Raw genomic sequence first — 15,939 nt, forward strand, 5'->3', positions numbered from 1 at the left:
TTCTGTTCTCTTCCTGTCTACTTGCTAGGATTATATGAAAGGAGGATATATAATTTTTTGGGTTTCATTTTGCTCCTAGATAATATTTTGAAGAAATGAGCCCTTTAAAGCTGTAGTTCTTAGAAATATAAATGGACACAGTGAGTTCCCAGGTTCTGGCACTGAAGGGGAAAGCATCTGGGAATGGGCAGCATCCCTATGACTCTTGGTCAAGCCTCAGTTACCATGACGCACTTGGCCAGCCTCAGAGATGGTGCCAGGGTTGGTACATGTGGCTCCTGTAATGCAAAGGGAGCTCATCATCTATGATCAATGACTGGACATCTTTCCTAGGGTCAGAAGTTCATGTAAGAAGATGTTCTGATTAGTCAGTGTTAACCTATACCCTTGCAGAGTTGGCTTAGTAAAAGATTCACTTTGGAGCCTCCTGGAGCTCACTTAATTTTGTCATCTAATATCATGTGATGTAATATCTAGAGCCAACCAAGTTAGGTCAGTCAAAGTACAGCAACTATTGTTTTGTTTTCATGTAGGGTCTTACTCTGTAGCCCAGGATAGCCTTCCTGAGTAATTATTTATTCTTAACTGTATCTAGTTGACCATAGTTAGTACATTTTTCAGAAACGAATATTACCTTGTAAATACAGATAATACTAGGCCATGCCTTCACTGTTTTTGTTTGTTTGAGACAGGGTTTCCTTCACTGTGTATCTCTGGCTGGCCTAGAGCCTGCTAATATCTTCACTGTGGAGGTAGACTGATGCTAATCTGGTTAAAATTGCCATATATAGTTTAAGCGAGTTAAACTTTCTGGAGTCAGATTACTACTTAAAATACTGGATGCAGTATGTAGCTGTGAGAGAATGCTTGGGTAGGATGCAGGAGACGGACCCTGTGTTGATTTGCAGGGACTAGAATAGGCAACTGTGGAAGTGTTTTTATCATTTTGATCAGTGGTGTTGCCTTTCAACTTTCCTTTAAAGCTGGGTACAGTGGCACACATCTTTAATCCCAGCATTTGGGAGACAGAGGCAGACTAATTTCTGAGTTTGAGGCCTGCCTGGTCTACATAATGTGTTCTAGGACAGCCAGAATTACACATAGTGATACCCTGTCAAAAAACAACAACAAACCCCACCAATCAAAATATCTTTAAGAAGTAATTGTCCTTAAAATGATGCAATATGTCAGCAGTCTTTTCTTATACCTGAGGAGTAAATGGTTGTCTTAAGTTTCATATGTCTGAGTAGCCAGTCAAGTTGCATACTTCCACTTGGTCTGCTGGTGAACTCTGTTCACCTTACTTCTTTCACTAGAGTGAAATCCTCCAGTCCCCAGCCAGTAAAGCAGATACTAGTATCTTACCATATTTTAACCATATTGGTTTCCTGTTACAGATGCCATTTTTAAGATACAAGTCTCACTGTGTAGCCCAGGCTCTCTTTAATTTACAATCCTGCCTTAACTTTATGCTCAAATTGCAGTTGGGTACCACCATACTGCCTTTTGTGAGCTTGTGCCTGATGCTACTTACATTATACTGTGGCATAAGCTTTTTTGGCACTTGACTTAGCTACTATATATAGGATTAGGATCAATGTTTACATAGAGATCACTTGGCATTTCATAGTAGGTTTGAGAGATTGAATCTTGGATCCTGTGAATTAAATTGGCACACATCCTATGTGAATATTCTCAGCTATTTAAAGGCATGTAGAAAAAAATGAAGTTAGACTAAATTTCCTTTTTATGGAACAAAGTTGAAGTTTATCATTAAAATGTTCTGTGTGCTGGTGAAATGGCTGCTGAAGGGGCTTGCTCAACAAAGTTGTCCTGTGTCTTCCTCATGAATGTTGTGTCTCAAAAGCCCACATACCACACAATAATAATTTAAACAGGGCTGGAGAGATGACTCGGTGGTTAAGAACACTGACTGCTCTGGGTTTAGTTCCCAGCACTACATGGTGGCCCACAGCCATGCAAAATGCCTTCTTCTGACCTCTGAGGGTACTGGGCATGCACATGGTGCACATACATATATGAATGCAAAACATTAATGCACATAATGATAAAAGTAAATAAAATCTAAAAAATAAACAATAGGTATGTATATATATATATATATATATATATATATATATATATATATATATATATATACATACATACATACATACAGGCTTTCTCTGTGTGGCTTTGGATCCTAGAACTTACTCTGTAGCCCAGGCTGGCCTCGAACTCACAGAGATCTGCCTGTCTCTGCCTCCCAAGTACTGGGACTAAAGGCATGCGCCACCATTGCCTGGCTAATAATAATTTAAAGAGTTTTGGGACTGGAGAGTTGGCTTAGTGGGTAAGAGTGTTTGTTGCTTTTCCAGTGGACCTAGGTTTGATCCGCAAGACACATAGTGTTCATGCCCATCAATAACTCCAGTTTCAGAGGATCCAGCACCCTCTTCTGACTACAAGTAGTACATAGACATATGATAGAGAAGACACTTAAACACGTAAAATAAGCGTAAAAAACAGCAGTTTTAGTTTAGACTTAAACACATGCAGTAAAGAAGAGAAGTAGTGACCAATCATGAGCCTAACTACCTGTGTACATATCCAAAGATTTTGGGCAAAGGTGGAAGGGCTGACTGCACAATTATCTTCATGCTTGTCAAACACACACACATACAGAGCAAGAGAGGGAATGAAGTTAAAGCAGCAATAGAGGTAGAGTTCCTTAAAGAAACAGTGCATACTACTTGGGTGTGGACTTCCGGTAAGGAGGGGAAGGGAAAAAGGAATAACGATAGATATGGGAGAAGGCTTGAGTTTTTGTTTTTTTAAATATTTATTTATTGTGTATGCAGAGTTTTGTCTACAGGCCAGAAGAGGGCACCTGATCTCATTATAGATGGTTGTGAGCCACCATGTGGTTGCTGGGAATGGAACTCAGAACCTTTGGAAAGAACAGCCAGTTCTCTTAACCTGAGCCATCTCTCCAGCCCCAGGCCTGAGTTTCTTAACAGTAACCATATATATAAATTTTAGTGGCTCAAGATGTTTCATTTTTATTCATTATTGTTATTATTATTATTATTATTATTATTATTAGTTTGTTTTGAAACAGGGTTTCTCCTTGGCTGTCCTGGAACTTGCTGTGAGATCAGGGTGGCCTTAAACTCAAAGAGATCCACCTGCCTCTGCCTCCTGAGTGCTAAGATTAAAGATGTACACCACCACTGCCCGGCTTTTTTTTTTTTTTAAGATTTATTTTATATATGTAGGAGTGTTTGGCCTGAAAGTATGTATGTGTACCATGTGTTGAGAACAGAATTCAGGTCTTCTGCAGGAGCCAAAAAACACTCTTACCTCTTGAGCCATCTCTGTAGCTCTCTCATTAGATGGAGCTGTCTAATATGTTCACTTGATATATCATTTCATGACAGTTGTTGGTACAGGTGTCTTAATGGTATTACAGAGCTTGTCACAAACCTTGGAATTTCCTTAATCTTAGTAAAATGAACCTGACTTGGTATATTACTTTATTATAGATAAGACTTAAACGATCAATCCATGTGAGTCTATTTAATGGGTAACGATTTATTATTAAGATACAAATTGAGGAAATACACTCACAAATACAGATTGGAGTAGAGAGTTGAAGTCATCTTCTGATCTGACCAGGAGTAAATCCACATCCCAGGCAGGAGTAGGGAGAAGGCATGTGACCCTTCTCCCTTCCCTTGTTAAGAGGTCACCATACCAACAGCAGGAAGCACTGCCTCCTTTGGCCATGTAGTCCAAGGTCATGGGTACAGCAAATACCACTACATTTCCCCTTTCTGTCTAAATAAGAAGGTTCTAAACTTAATGCAGATTGTATACAATAAGAATAATTATCAAGTATTGTCCAGGAAAAACAAAGGGTAATATTATAAACAAAAGTTTATAATATTTTAATGTTTGTTTAATGTTTTAAATTTATGTTTAATGTTTTAAATTTATAATAATTTAATATTTTAATTATAATATTATAATGTTTGTAATATTACAAACAACAAGAATAACATCAAACAAGAAAGACATGCTAAATGTCCAGAAATATCCAGAACATGGGTAAATGGCAAATTACGGAGATTATTCCAGTAGCTGTCCTGTCTTTGAAGATTCTAAGTCTAGTACTAATATGTTCTAGCTAAGATAAGATTGTAACCATAACTATCTAGTCTTCAACTCCATCAAAAAACTAAGAAGCAAAATAATGATACCTGAGAAAATGGAAAATGCAAGCAGCAATTCTGAAATTCTTGCGAGAATTGGACAGTCACCTAAAAGTTACTCAGCACTGTTGGGGCATCTAATTTGGCTACAGGATATCTGACAGACCATTTTCAGAAGCAGGAATTTTGAAAGACCATCTTATCCTGTCTTGGCAAGGTTTAGTAGTTGCTTTTCCTTGTATCCTGCTTGTCCTGAAATGACAGCATTCATACTGTCAGCAGTTGAGGCAAGGGCAGTTCTTTGCCCAGCAGGCCATTTTGTGCCAAGAAGACGACAAATTTCCAAATGGAAATGTCTTTGATGCCTTTCTTCCTCTTTGAAGTAAATTGGTGCTGCCAAGAGCAGACGTGTCTCATTGTCCAGAAAGTCTTAAGTTTTAAAAAGATTTTAAATGCCGTATTCTGTCAGTCTTTGAAGTGTTTGAAGATTACCTACCTAATCGAAATATACCTTTTTTTTTTTTTTTTTTTTTCCAAGACAGGGTTTCTCTGTGTAGTTTTGCGCCTTTCCTGGAACTCACTTGGTAGACCAGGCTGGCCTCGAACTCACAGAGATCCGCCTGCCTCTGCCTCCCGAGTGCTGGGTGGTGGGCGCCACCACCACCCGGCTCGAAATATACCTTTATATACCTAAAAAACTTAACTAACATGACTAGGTTTGATTATCCTAGATGACTATTAATCTGTATTTCTTAATTATATATATTACAATTTTATATGAGCTATATAAACACAATACCTTAAACAAGAGTAGAAATATACATATAACAAAGTTAACTTTAAATTTGTAATAAACTAAAATATAGAAATGTGAAACATTTTAAACAAGTTGTTGCTCTTTAAAAGTAGATTCAATAATCTACCCTTTCATCGTATCATATCTATAATATCCCTCTTCTTTAGAAAGAGATTGTATTTAAAATCAACCCCCCTTAAATAAAAAAGCATTAATAAACCATATTTTGGGAATTTGGGCGTAGCTTCTCATGCTACTTCCTACTGATGGGGGCGCTGACAATCTTGTGGGGATCCTGAGAAAATGAAGAATTATCGTTAAATCTTGGCTGTAGTAGTCTGTGAGGCTTTATCAACCTTTCAGGGGGTCTTGGTTGATCAAACCATATTAGCCTGGAAACAATCCACAGGTTCTCATCTTCTGTGGAAATAAAAGCAGAACCTCTTTTCCAAAGCAACATATCCTTAGACACAAATTTTGAAGTCATGATACCTTTAAAATATACATATTGGTTTAACTCAGCAGCCTTTACAATCAGATGTCTCTCTCCAGTTAAAAATCCCAAAGACAAGGGGTTGAGGATTTAGCTCAGCGGTAGAGCGCTTGCTTAAGGCCCTGGGTTCGGTCCTCAATTCCGGAGAAAAAAATATTAAAAAACAAAACAACAACAAATCCCAAAGACAACACAATCCAGACTGTGTAATTTCCATCTTTATGTGGCTTATTATATTTTTTATAAGACTTTATTTTTATGACTATGTATATCCTTTTTCTTTCTCTCAAGCCTACATACTTTTTCACACACAGTGTAAACCGTTTAGAGTTTTATTCTATCTGAATCTGTTTATTGTGAATCTATAATCCTTCTCTGACCAGGAGAGATTTTAAACTGTTAAGCTGCTTGGTGACTTTGGCTGTTGACCTCCCCTGCCCCCCACCCCAAGCTTCCCAACATGGTGGAGGTATGTTTACCACCAGCTCTGGAATCCATGCTCACAGCTGAGTCTGGGAAGCGGTAGGCTTATGCCTCCACCCAGCATCGTGTAGGCCCCAACACTTTTTTTTTTTTGTACTAGCAAAAGTTAAATCCACTATACAGTATGCTGCATGGCTTGGAAACACCTTCGTGTACTGTGGCAGGAATCAGCCATGCTGTAGGTAAAGCCCACACACCATGAACCCACCGCCATACTGTAGCTCAAGCCTGCATGCCGTGGCGCCTCTGTATCACGGCTTGCCTAAGAGAAACAACTAGGAAGCTGCTCTTGGCTCCATTTTAGAACCCTTTTTAAAAGCTTTCTCAGGTTTTGGATGGAAATTCTTGCCAATTACATTGGATGCCATTTACGATCAATCCATGTGAATCTATTAAATGGGTAACAGAATTTATTAAGATATAAATTGAAGAAATACAGTCACGAATACAGAATGGAGTAGACAGCTGAAGTAGTCCTCCATCTGACCAGGAGGGAATCCCAGGAAGGGACCCTTCTAACTTCCCTTGTAAGAGGTCACCTACAATGGCAGGAAGAACAGCCTCCTTTGGGCCCTAATAGCCCAAAGTCATGGGCAGAGCAAATACCACTACATAAAATCTTCCTAATGCTACAACTTTTTAATACAGTAGTTCCTCATATTGTGGTGACCCCCAACCATATGTATGTAAATATCTAATATTCAGTCCCCAACCTACAGATTGAGAACCAGTGCTACTATGGTTTTTACAATGTAGAATCCTTGTCCAGAATGTGAAAGGCACTAGGTTTAATCCTCAGCACCATCCCACCCCACCCTTTGTCCTGTTGCCAAAAAAGGAGTGGTACTGTTTTGAACAAAAGAGATGTACTGATCTCTGAGGAATTGTTAGCTGCTGTGCTAAATGAAAGGATTAAAGAAATGTAGAAATGTACATCGTGGTTTTGCATACCAGTCATTGGTGTATAAGCATGCATGCATGCATTCATTCATTCATTCATTTGGTTTTTTAAAGACAGGGTTTCTCTGTGTAGCTTTGGAGCCTGTCCTGGAACTCACTATGTAGCCCAGGCTGGCCTTGAACTCACAGAGATCTGCCTGCCTCTGTTTCCCGAGTGCTGGGATTAAAGGCGTGCACCACCACCGCCCGGCAGACATTTTTTTTTTTAAGATTTATTTATTATGTATACAATGTTCTGTTTTGCATGTATTTCTGCAGGCCAGAAGAGGGAGCCAGATCTCATTACAGATGGTTGTGAGCCACCATGTGGGTGCCAGGAATTGAACTCAGGACCTCTGGAAGAACAGCCAGTGTTCTTAACCTCTGAGCCATCTCGCCAGCCCATAAGCTTTTATTAATTCAGGAAATTATGTTGGATTGTCCTAGGGTGAAGTCTGGGACTGATGTATGTCAGACCAATACAAGCACCAGGCTGTTGCCTAAGCTTCTGGGTCATAAAAAAGTACAAGAACTTGGTCCTTGGAATTAAGAGACAAAAGAAAAAAAATTTTTTCCCTTTAGAAATGGGGTTTTACTATATATTTTGTGCTCTGAGAATATTCTGTGACTATCCTTCCCCGGTGCTAGAGAGATGAGTTCAATTGCCGGCAACCACATGGTGGCTCACAACCATCTGTAGTGAGATCTGGTGCCCTCTTCTGGCATGAATATACATGCAGAGCACTCATACATATAAGTAAAATATAAATATAATTAATATATATTTAAAATTTATACTATATATCTATATATCCATATCTATCAAGAGAGACAGCACGTGCGCTGTACATCTCCTTGACCCCTCACAAATGTCTTGATCTGGCACCATGAAGCCCAGGCTGGTCTCAAACTCTTTGCAATTATCCTTCCTCAGCCTGTTTAGTTCTGGAATCAAGTGTTGGTCTGTCTGAGCTTTTTTGGTTGAGTTTGTGTCTTAAAGAATGAATACTTGTTGGTTGAAATGAGGGTAACATAAACCATTTTAACTATTTAAGTTTATGTATGTGTTTTGTCTTCATGGAAGTCTGTGAATCACATGTCTGCAGTGTCCCATGGAGACCAGAAGAAGGCATCTGATCCCCTGAGACTCTGGGGGGTTACAGATGATTGTGAGCCACCAAGTGGGTGCTAGGAATTGAGCCCAGGTACTCTGCAAGAGCCCTCAGTATTCTTTGGTTCTTTGGTTGTTGGTTGATTGTTTGGTCCCCCCCCCCCCTTCTTTTGAAACAAATTCTCTGTGTAGCCCTGGCTGTCCTGGAACTCACTCTGTAGACCAGGCTGGCCTCCCGAATGCTGGGATTAAAGGCATGAGCCATAACTGCTGTTTCCCAGTGCTCCTACCTGGGGAACCGTGTCTCCAGCCTCAGGAAACTTTTTAACTGTTTTCAAGTGTTTAATTCAGTGGCACCCTGTAAATTTACACCATTGTGTAGTTTTCATTGTCTCTCCCTATGGCTTTTCCATTATCATCTCAAGATGCAGTCTGGACCCCTTGAGAATCACCCCCGATTCAGTGGATAGCTGTTTTGGTGACCACTTTCTGTATTGAAGTTGTCTACATATCTTCTACAAGGAGGACTTCTGTTTTCTTCCAGTGCTGGAACTAGAACCTAGGTCTTTGTGCATACTTAACAAGAAACTTGACAGTGAGCCTATAGCCTCATGAGTACAAGGGGAATATCTGACTTTGATTGCCTAATGATGTTTTTAGATTTCTTGTTTCTTTAAATATTAAAATGCCATCATGAAACAGAAAAAGATGAGTTTTACTGGAGCAGTAAGTTAGCAGGATCTAAATACTAAATTATCACCTGTTCTTTTTTTCTCTCCCTTTGTAATCCTTACCCTGGGAGAAGTAAGAGCCCATGGATAGTATAGAGACATCTCCACCTCTACCAGCTTCAAGTTGTCTGTATTGTCATGTCCATGTGAGATTTAATTTTAGTTGGCTATTGAACAGGAGCTTTTCCTTAGGTTTTCTTTTTAAAAACTGTTTTTAAGCCGGGCATTGGTGATGCATACTTTTGATCCCAGCATGTGGGAGGCAGAGGAGGTGGATCTCTGAGTTTGAGGCCAACCTGTGAGTTCCAGAACAGAGCTGTTACACAGAGAAACCCTGTCTTCAAAACAAAACCCCCCAAAATTAAATATTTATTTTATTTGTATGGATGTTTTGCTTATGTATCTATGTATATTTTATACATGCCTATGATGGTTATTACCCACCATGTGGGTGCTGGGAACTAAAACCAGGTCCTCTGCAAGAGTAGCAAGTATTCTTCACTGCTGAGCCATCTTTCCAACCCCCTTAAAATGATTATTTTTATGTGTTTGGGTGTTTTGCTGTTGCACTCTGTGCATGCCTGGTGCCTGCAGAGACTGGAGATATAGACAGCTGTGAGCTGCCATTTTGAGTGCTGGGAATTGAACTCGGGGTCTTCTGGAAGAGAAACGAGTGCTCTTAACTGCTGAGCCATCTGTTCAGCACCCGTCCTGACCTTTTCATATGTAGTGTGGTTGAGCATATGAGAGATTGAATTACTTAAACAATGGATTATGAGTATACTGAGGTTATATAATCCTAGCACTCAGGCTGAGGTAGGGATATCTAGGCTGCCCTGGACTATTAGTATCAAAGAATAACAACAACGATTAAAAAAACAAAGCAAAACAAAACATGAGAATGTTCTGTATAATTTAAAAAAGAGCGGTAAAACTTTCTTATTACATACAATAAATTGTGTCTGTACTTTGGATTCTCCATAGTGGCATGGGTGTTTTTTGAGATAGTGGCCTAGAACTTTTTGGTTTATCATGCTGCCCTTGACTTTGTGGCACTTTCTTCCCTTGTCTCCTGAATTCTGAGAATATAGGCATGTACCACAGATAAGTTAGTTACTATATTTGTTTTGTCCAGTATTCCCTAATAATACATAACGCTTCTCCATATCACATGAGACTGGACTGTGAATTTATTAAAATAGCTAAACCTTAATTGATTTATAGGACCCATTGTTGAATATGGTGAGGCAAACCTTTAATCCCAACACTGGGGAGGCAGTGAGAGTTGGATCTTTGTGAATGTGAGGTCAGCCTTGTCTGCATAGCAAGTTCCAGCCAAGGCTACATGGTAAGACCCTGCTTCAGAACAACAACCACAGAAAAATAAAATCATTTTATACTAGAAGTGTTTCTAAAAATCAAGTATAAAAATGTTTCTCGACGGGCGGTGGTGGCGCACGCCTTTAATCCCAGCACTCGGGAGGCAGAGCCAGGCGGATCTCTGTGAGTTCGAGGCCAGCCTGGGCTATCAAGTGAGTTCCAGGAAAGGCGCAAAGCTACACAGAGAAACCCTGTCTCGAAAAACAAAACAAAACAAAACAAAAAAATGTTTCTCAAGGTCAGAAAATTGCATTTGCCTGCTCGGGAGGCTGAGAAAGGATGACGCCTAGTTAGGTTCTGAGGTTACAGGTGAGACCTTATCTCCAAACCAAATAACTGGGCTAGAGAGGGGTCTCAGTGATTGAGAGCACAGGCTGCTCTTCTGGAGGACTCAGGTTCTCATCCTAGCACTTAACTTGGTGGCTAGCATCTGTCTGTAACTCCAGGTTCAAGGGCATCCAGTCCTCATTTCTGCCCTCCAAAGGCAATATATGGATGTGGTGCACAGATTCAGGCGAAACACATAAACGTTTAAAAAAGAGTACTAAAGAATAACATAAAGCAAACCATAGCCACTCGTGAACAGCTACAATTGTGTGTCCAAAGTCTTAGGTTCTGCCTTGTCCTTTTCTTTTGTGTCTCATTCTTCTCCCTCCTCTTCCCCTGTCCTGATTCCTTGTTTTGAGACAGGGTCCCTCTAAAAGCCCTACATTTCCTTTAATTAAGAGTAGTCACTTGAGGCTGGGCGGTGGTGGTGCACGCCTTTTTTAATTCAGCACTCTCTGAGGCCAGTCTGGTCTACAAAGTGAATTCCAGGACAAGCACCAAAACTACACAGAGAAACCCTGTCTTGAAAAAAATAAGTCACCTGAGATTTTAGATTAATAGAGCAGATCTGTAAAAATCTTAGCACATGAGAGCTTGAGTTAGGAGGATCATGGAGGTTAGCCTGGCTATATTGAGGATACTTATCTCAAACAACCAAGCCTTCCAAACAATTTATTTTTTATTTTTTTGGTTTTTGAGACATGGTTTCTCTGTGTTGCTTTGCACCTTTCCTGGATCTTGCTCTATAGACCAGGCCGGCCTCGAACTCACAAAGATCGGCCTGCCTCTGCCCCCCAGGTGCTGGGATTAAAGGTGTATGCCACCACCGCCCGGCTCCATCCAAACAATTTTGAGATAGGGTTTCAGTATGTAGACCAGGCTGGCCTTAAATTCACAGATCTATCTGCTTCTGCCTCTTCAGTGATGGGTTTAAAGGCATGCCACTCACTATATACTCAGTAGATTTATTTTCTTTAAGTAACCTTTTAAATATCTGTTTAAATATGTTTATATTAAATTTATCCACTGTTTATTGTGTGTGTATGGGGGGGGGGGCGCGGAGTGTAGAGATCAGAGGCCAGTTTGCCAGAATTGGCTTTTCCACTATGTGTGTCTGGGATTGAACTCGGGTTTTCAGGCTTGGCAGCAAGTGCCTTTACCTACTGAGCCACCTCACCGATCGAAAAGTAATCTTGGAAACGTTTTTTGTGGTGAGTGTATTGAATGTGAGTCCTCTGTGATTTACTTCTTGAACTTTGATTGTAGCCCAAGCAGGCTTTGCACTCATCTTCCTGCTTCGTCTTGCAGAACAGCTGCGATTACAGGCCTGCTCTGCCAGGCCGGTATAATAGCTTTTAAAACTTGGACTATGAAACATAGGGTGAATATAGGATGAATATGCAAGGGCCAGGAATCAGTGGAGGAAGAGGAAGTGTTTTTGAAATGCAGTGTGTGCCTAACTGACATTTATGTGCATTACCATTGGCTAGATCATTTAGATGGTCAACAATGATGCTGCCTTGTTAGAGTAAGTTCTGTTTTGAGATCACATCTTATGTAGTCCAGGCTGGCCTCAGATTTGCTCTGTAGCCAAGGATGACTTTGCATTTCAAATCCCCTTGCTTCTATCTCTCAGTTGCTGAGATTACAGGCATGGGTCATTAAGCCTAGTTTCTCCAGGTTTTGTGAATGTTAGGCAAGTACTCTACCAACTGCTGGGTCACACAGCAGTCCCAGACCTTGCAATATCTGCTAAGGAGCTGGGGTTAGGCTTGTTGTGTCATTAGGTCCAGCTTGCATTAGAATTGGCACTCAGCTCCATCTGAGAAAATCAAAAGCCAGAGTGGATCACAGAGTCCATTCTGACTTCTGTTATTAGTTCATAGTCGCTTGCTGCACACTGGATGTTAAATTCATGCTGGTTCCCAAGAAGGCTAGAAGAAAACATCACATTCCCTGGAGCCACCAAGTAGATGCTGTGAATTTAAGGCCGGTCTCTGCAAGAGTGCCAGTGCTCTTGGACACTGAACTGTCTCTCCAACCTGTGTTTTTTCTTGGTGCTCCTTGGGATTCAGCCCCAGGCTTTGGGCATGATAGGCAAGCACTCTCTGCAGAGCGGCACTCTCAGCCCTTAATGTATTTTCTTCAGTCTGCATGTATTTTTGGTGTGTTCTATATGTAGGACTCTAGTACTGAAGTGATTCTGTATGTAATTGTTCTTAGGAAGAAGATTCTCAAAAGTAGCTTCGTTGCTGTTTTTGTTTTGAGGCAAGGTGTGCCAGTTCTTTCAGGGGAAGACTGCAGTGTGTGGGACAGTTGCCAGTGTTTGGAATACTCAGAAATTACACTAAGGAAGGGAAGAGTAGGCTGCTAGTGCTGGACCTTTCTAGACCTGGTCAGGTTTGGTTCCCTGAGGCTGAGAATGTACTTCTTACAGTGATAATCAGTCTTCATCCCTTAGCTCTTGTGTTCACTTCAGAAGTAAGATAGCTGAAAAGACTCTCAATGGGAAGAACAGTCTAAGAATACAGGTTTTTAATAAGCATGTGAGAACAGGAATCCATGAGTAGAAACACTTGATAACAAAATATTTGTTTATTTTAAAAGTTGAACACCTTTAATCCCAGCACTTGGGAGGTAGAGCCAGGCGAATCTCTGTGAGTTCAAGGCTAGCCTGGTCTACAGAGTGAGATCCAGGACAGGCTCCAAAAGCTACACAGAGAAACCCTGTCTTGAAAAACAAAAACAAGCCGGGCGGTGGTGGCGCACGCCTTTAATCCCAGCACTCGGGAGGCAGAGCCAGGTGGATCCCTGTGAGTTCGAGGCCAGCCTGGGCTACCAAGTGAGCTCCAGGAAAGGCGCAAAGCTACGCAGAGAAACCCTGTCTCGAAAAACCAAAAAAAAAAAAAAAAAAAAAAAGAAAAACAAAAACAAAAAACCTAGAAAGTTGAATGTGACTTATGTAAAGTGTAATTTTTGACTTGTTCTTTTGATGTTAAAAGCTTATCTACTAGTTAATGTCTATTGACCATTTTCATATTTTCCTAGTATTGAGAAGTAGCAAATTCTTTATAGAAACGTAAGTAAGGGTGGAGATTGTCATCTTATATGTGTCTTCATCCTGAGGAGTCTGTTAGTTTCTTACTGAGGGAAAAGGACCCAGCATTGAGAGTGGGGCAGAACTACTCCCTGTTGGGAAACTAGAGTTGAATTGTTCAATTGAGTGCACAGCCAGTGGCTTTTTATCACTTGAAGATTTTCATGATATTTGAAATTATGAGTGACCATTGTTCTCCTTTTAACAGGTGTTTGTTTGCTTGTGGAAAGGTTGTAAGGTGTATAACACCCCGTCAACCAGTCAGAGTTGGTTGCAGCGGCACATGCTGACACACAGTGGAGACAAACCTTTCAAGGTATGTGTGCGTGAGCCTCATAAGGCCACACTGGGAACTCATCTCCCTTCTTTTTATAGGTAAGGGCTCACTATAATCTTGGCTCTTATGATCCTGGAATTCCTAATGTAGGCCAAGCTGGCTTTGACATTGGCAACCCTGCTGCCTTGGCCTCCAGGTTGTGGGATTACAGGCTGAGCCACCATGCCTGGCTGATCTGTATAATGAGCATGTTTTGACCCTTCTAAACATTTCTTTTCAGTGCTGAGGTACAAACACAGGGTCCTGCAAGCGTTTTCCCCACAGACTTGTCCCCAGTGTCTTCTAAAGAATGAAAAAGATCCCTTTGTTTTAACATTTTTATTGATGCTTAGATACCAAAAGTAGCTGGAAATAAAGGTAATAAAATTCAGTTTGAAGAACAGCAAATTCACTGTTAGGTGAGGGTCCTTTAAAACAGCAAATGCGGTGGAGGTTCAACCCTATTTTAATTCTGTAGATGTAACCAATCATCTTATTAAAATAAGAAACAGAGCCAATGTAAAAGAGAAAGCCGAGAGGTCAGAGCTCAGAGCTAAAATCTTACCTCCTGCAGTGCTCCTAGCTTCCCCGAGAGAGCTACTTCCTGTTTGTCTGTCTTTAAATAGTCTTTCTGTTCTGCCTTCTCATTGGTTGTAAACCCAAACACATGACTGCCTCGTCACTGCCTGTAAGTACCGCCCTCCAGGTCTTAAAGGCATATGTTTCCATACTGGCTGTATCCCTGAACACACAGAAACTACCTAGCTCTTTTAACCACCACGCTCTTGCTATGGCTCTAATAGCTCTGACCCCAGGGCAACTTTATTTATTAACATACAATTAAAATCACATTTCAGTACAAATAAAATACCACCATATAATTCCAGCACTTTGGAGGCAGAGCCAGGTGGATCTCTGTAGTTCGAGGCCAGTCTGGTCTACAGAGCAAGATCCAGGACAGGCACCAAAACTACACAGAGAAACCCTGTCTCAAACAAACAAACAAACAAACAAACAAACCCCTAGTATAAAACAGCAAATGCCAGATAATGTTAAGCCATGTATATAGCCAACTACACCTTGTGGTCTGACTGTTGTCTCTTTGTCAGAGGCATAAACCTTATTAGCAAGATAATACTATTATGGAATAAAGAAACTAGAATATAAATGGATTTTTTTAAGTTTCTGGAAGAATTCTTTTGACTTTTGAAATATAACAAAATACTTTGTTTTCTAATTATGGCATGCATATGTCACAGAAATTAAAGGATCACTATTAAGTTTAATTGTTAAAACCAGAATGAAAGCGAGTATCATGCAAGAAATTTCCTTTGAGTTTTGTCAAAGAATGTAGTCATTCTTGAGTTATTTTAAAAAGAGAATCATGAATAAGTTGAAGGTATTAGAAACATTCAGAGCCAGAGGCACATGTCTATAGGCCTGGGGAATTGGGAGGAAGAAGCAGAAGTGTTGTGTGTGAACCTAGGAAATTGAAGCTTGTCTGGGCATCATGGTGAGGACCCCTCCTCCTGTCCTGGCTGTGTTATCTTTAGGAATCTTGTTCCACTCTGCTGATTCTGTACTATCTTCTTCCTGCATATATAATTACTAGTATTGTTTCATTAATGTCTCAGAAATTCAGCTTTTTTTTTTAATGGAAGAACAGGTAAATGAGATTCCTTCCCTCCTCCCCCTCTACTTTTTGTGAGTGGGTCTTGATATATAATCCATTGACCTGAAACTCCCAATATAGTCCAGGCTGTTCTCAAAACTCCTGCCTCAGCCTGAATGTCAATAACAGGCATGTACTCCATGCCTTGCCATTGAGTATGAACCATATTGTGTTTTTCTTCTGAGCTGTTTTAAATACAGTGTTCTAATTTGTGCTGTAACATACTTATCCTATTAATATCCTATATTATGTTAATGTATGTCTCTTTTGATTGGGAAATGGTTACTTATTTATTAATGACATTTTTTAAAAAATGGTCTTACTATATAACTGGCTGGCTAAGCTGGCCTTGAACTCACAAGAGATCTGATTGGCATGTG

The 15,939-nt window shown here is 40.3% G+C and overlaps 1 protein-coding gene across 5 annotated transcripts in view; it reads left to right on the forward strand.

Annotated features, from left to right (window-relative positions):
* The window catches only part of Aebp2 (AE binding protein 2), a 50,185-nt gene that overhangs the window by 12,563 nt on the left and 21,683 nt on the right, over positions 1-15,939 (forward strand). For all 5 annotated transcript variants that reach the window (XM_076568136.1, XM_042274247.2, XM_015995374.3 and 2 more), the window contains exon 3: positions 13,780-13,887. In XM_076568136.1, the coding sequence (XP_076424251.1) occupies positions 13,780-13,887 (108 nt within the window). The remainder of the gene's footprint in view (positions 1-13,779; positions 13,888-15,939) is intronic.

The sequence above is a fragment of the Peromyscus maniculatus genome, chromosome 3, assembly GCF_049852395.1.
Source record: "Peromyscus maniculatus bairdii isolate BWxNUB_F1_BW_parent chromosome 3, HU_Pman_BW_mat_3.1, whole genome shotgun sequence".
NCBI lineage: Eukaryota > Metazoa > Chordata > Mammalia > Rodentia > Cricetidae > Peromyscus > Peromyscus maniculatus.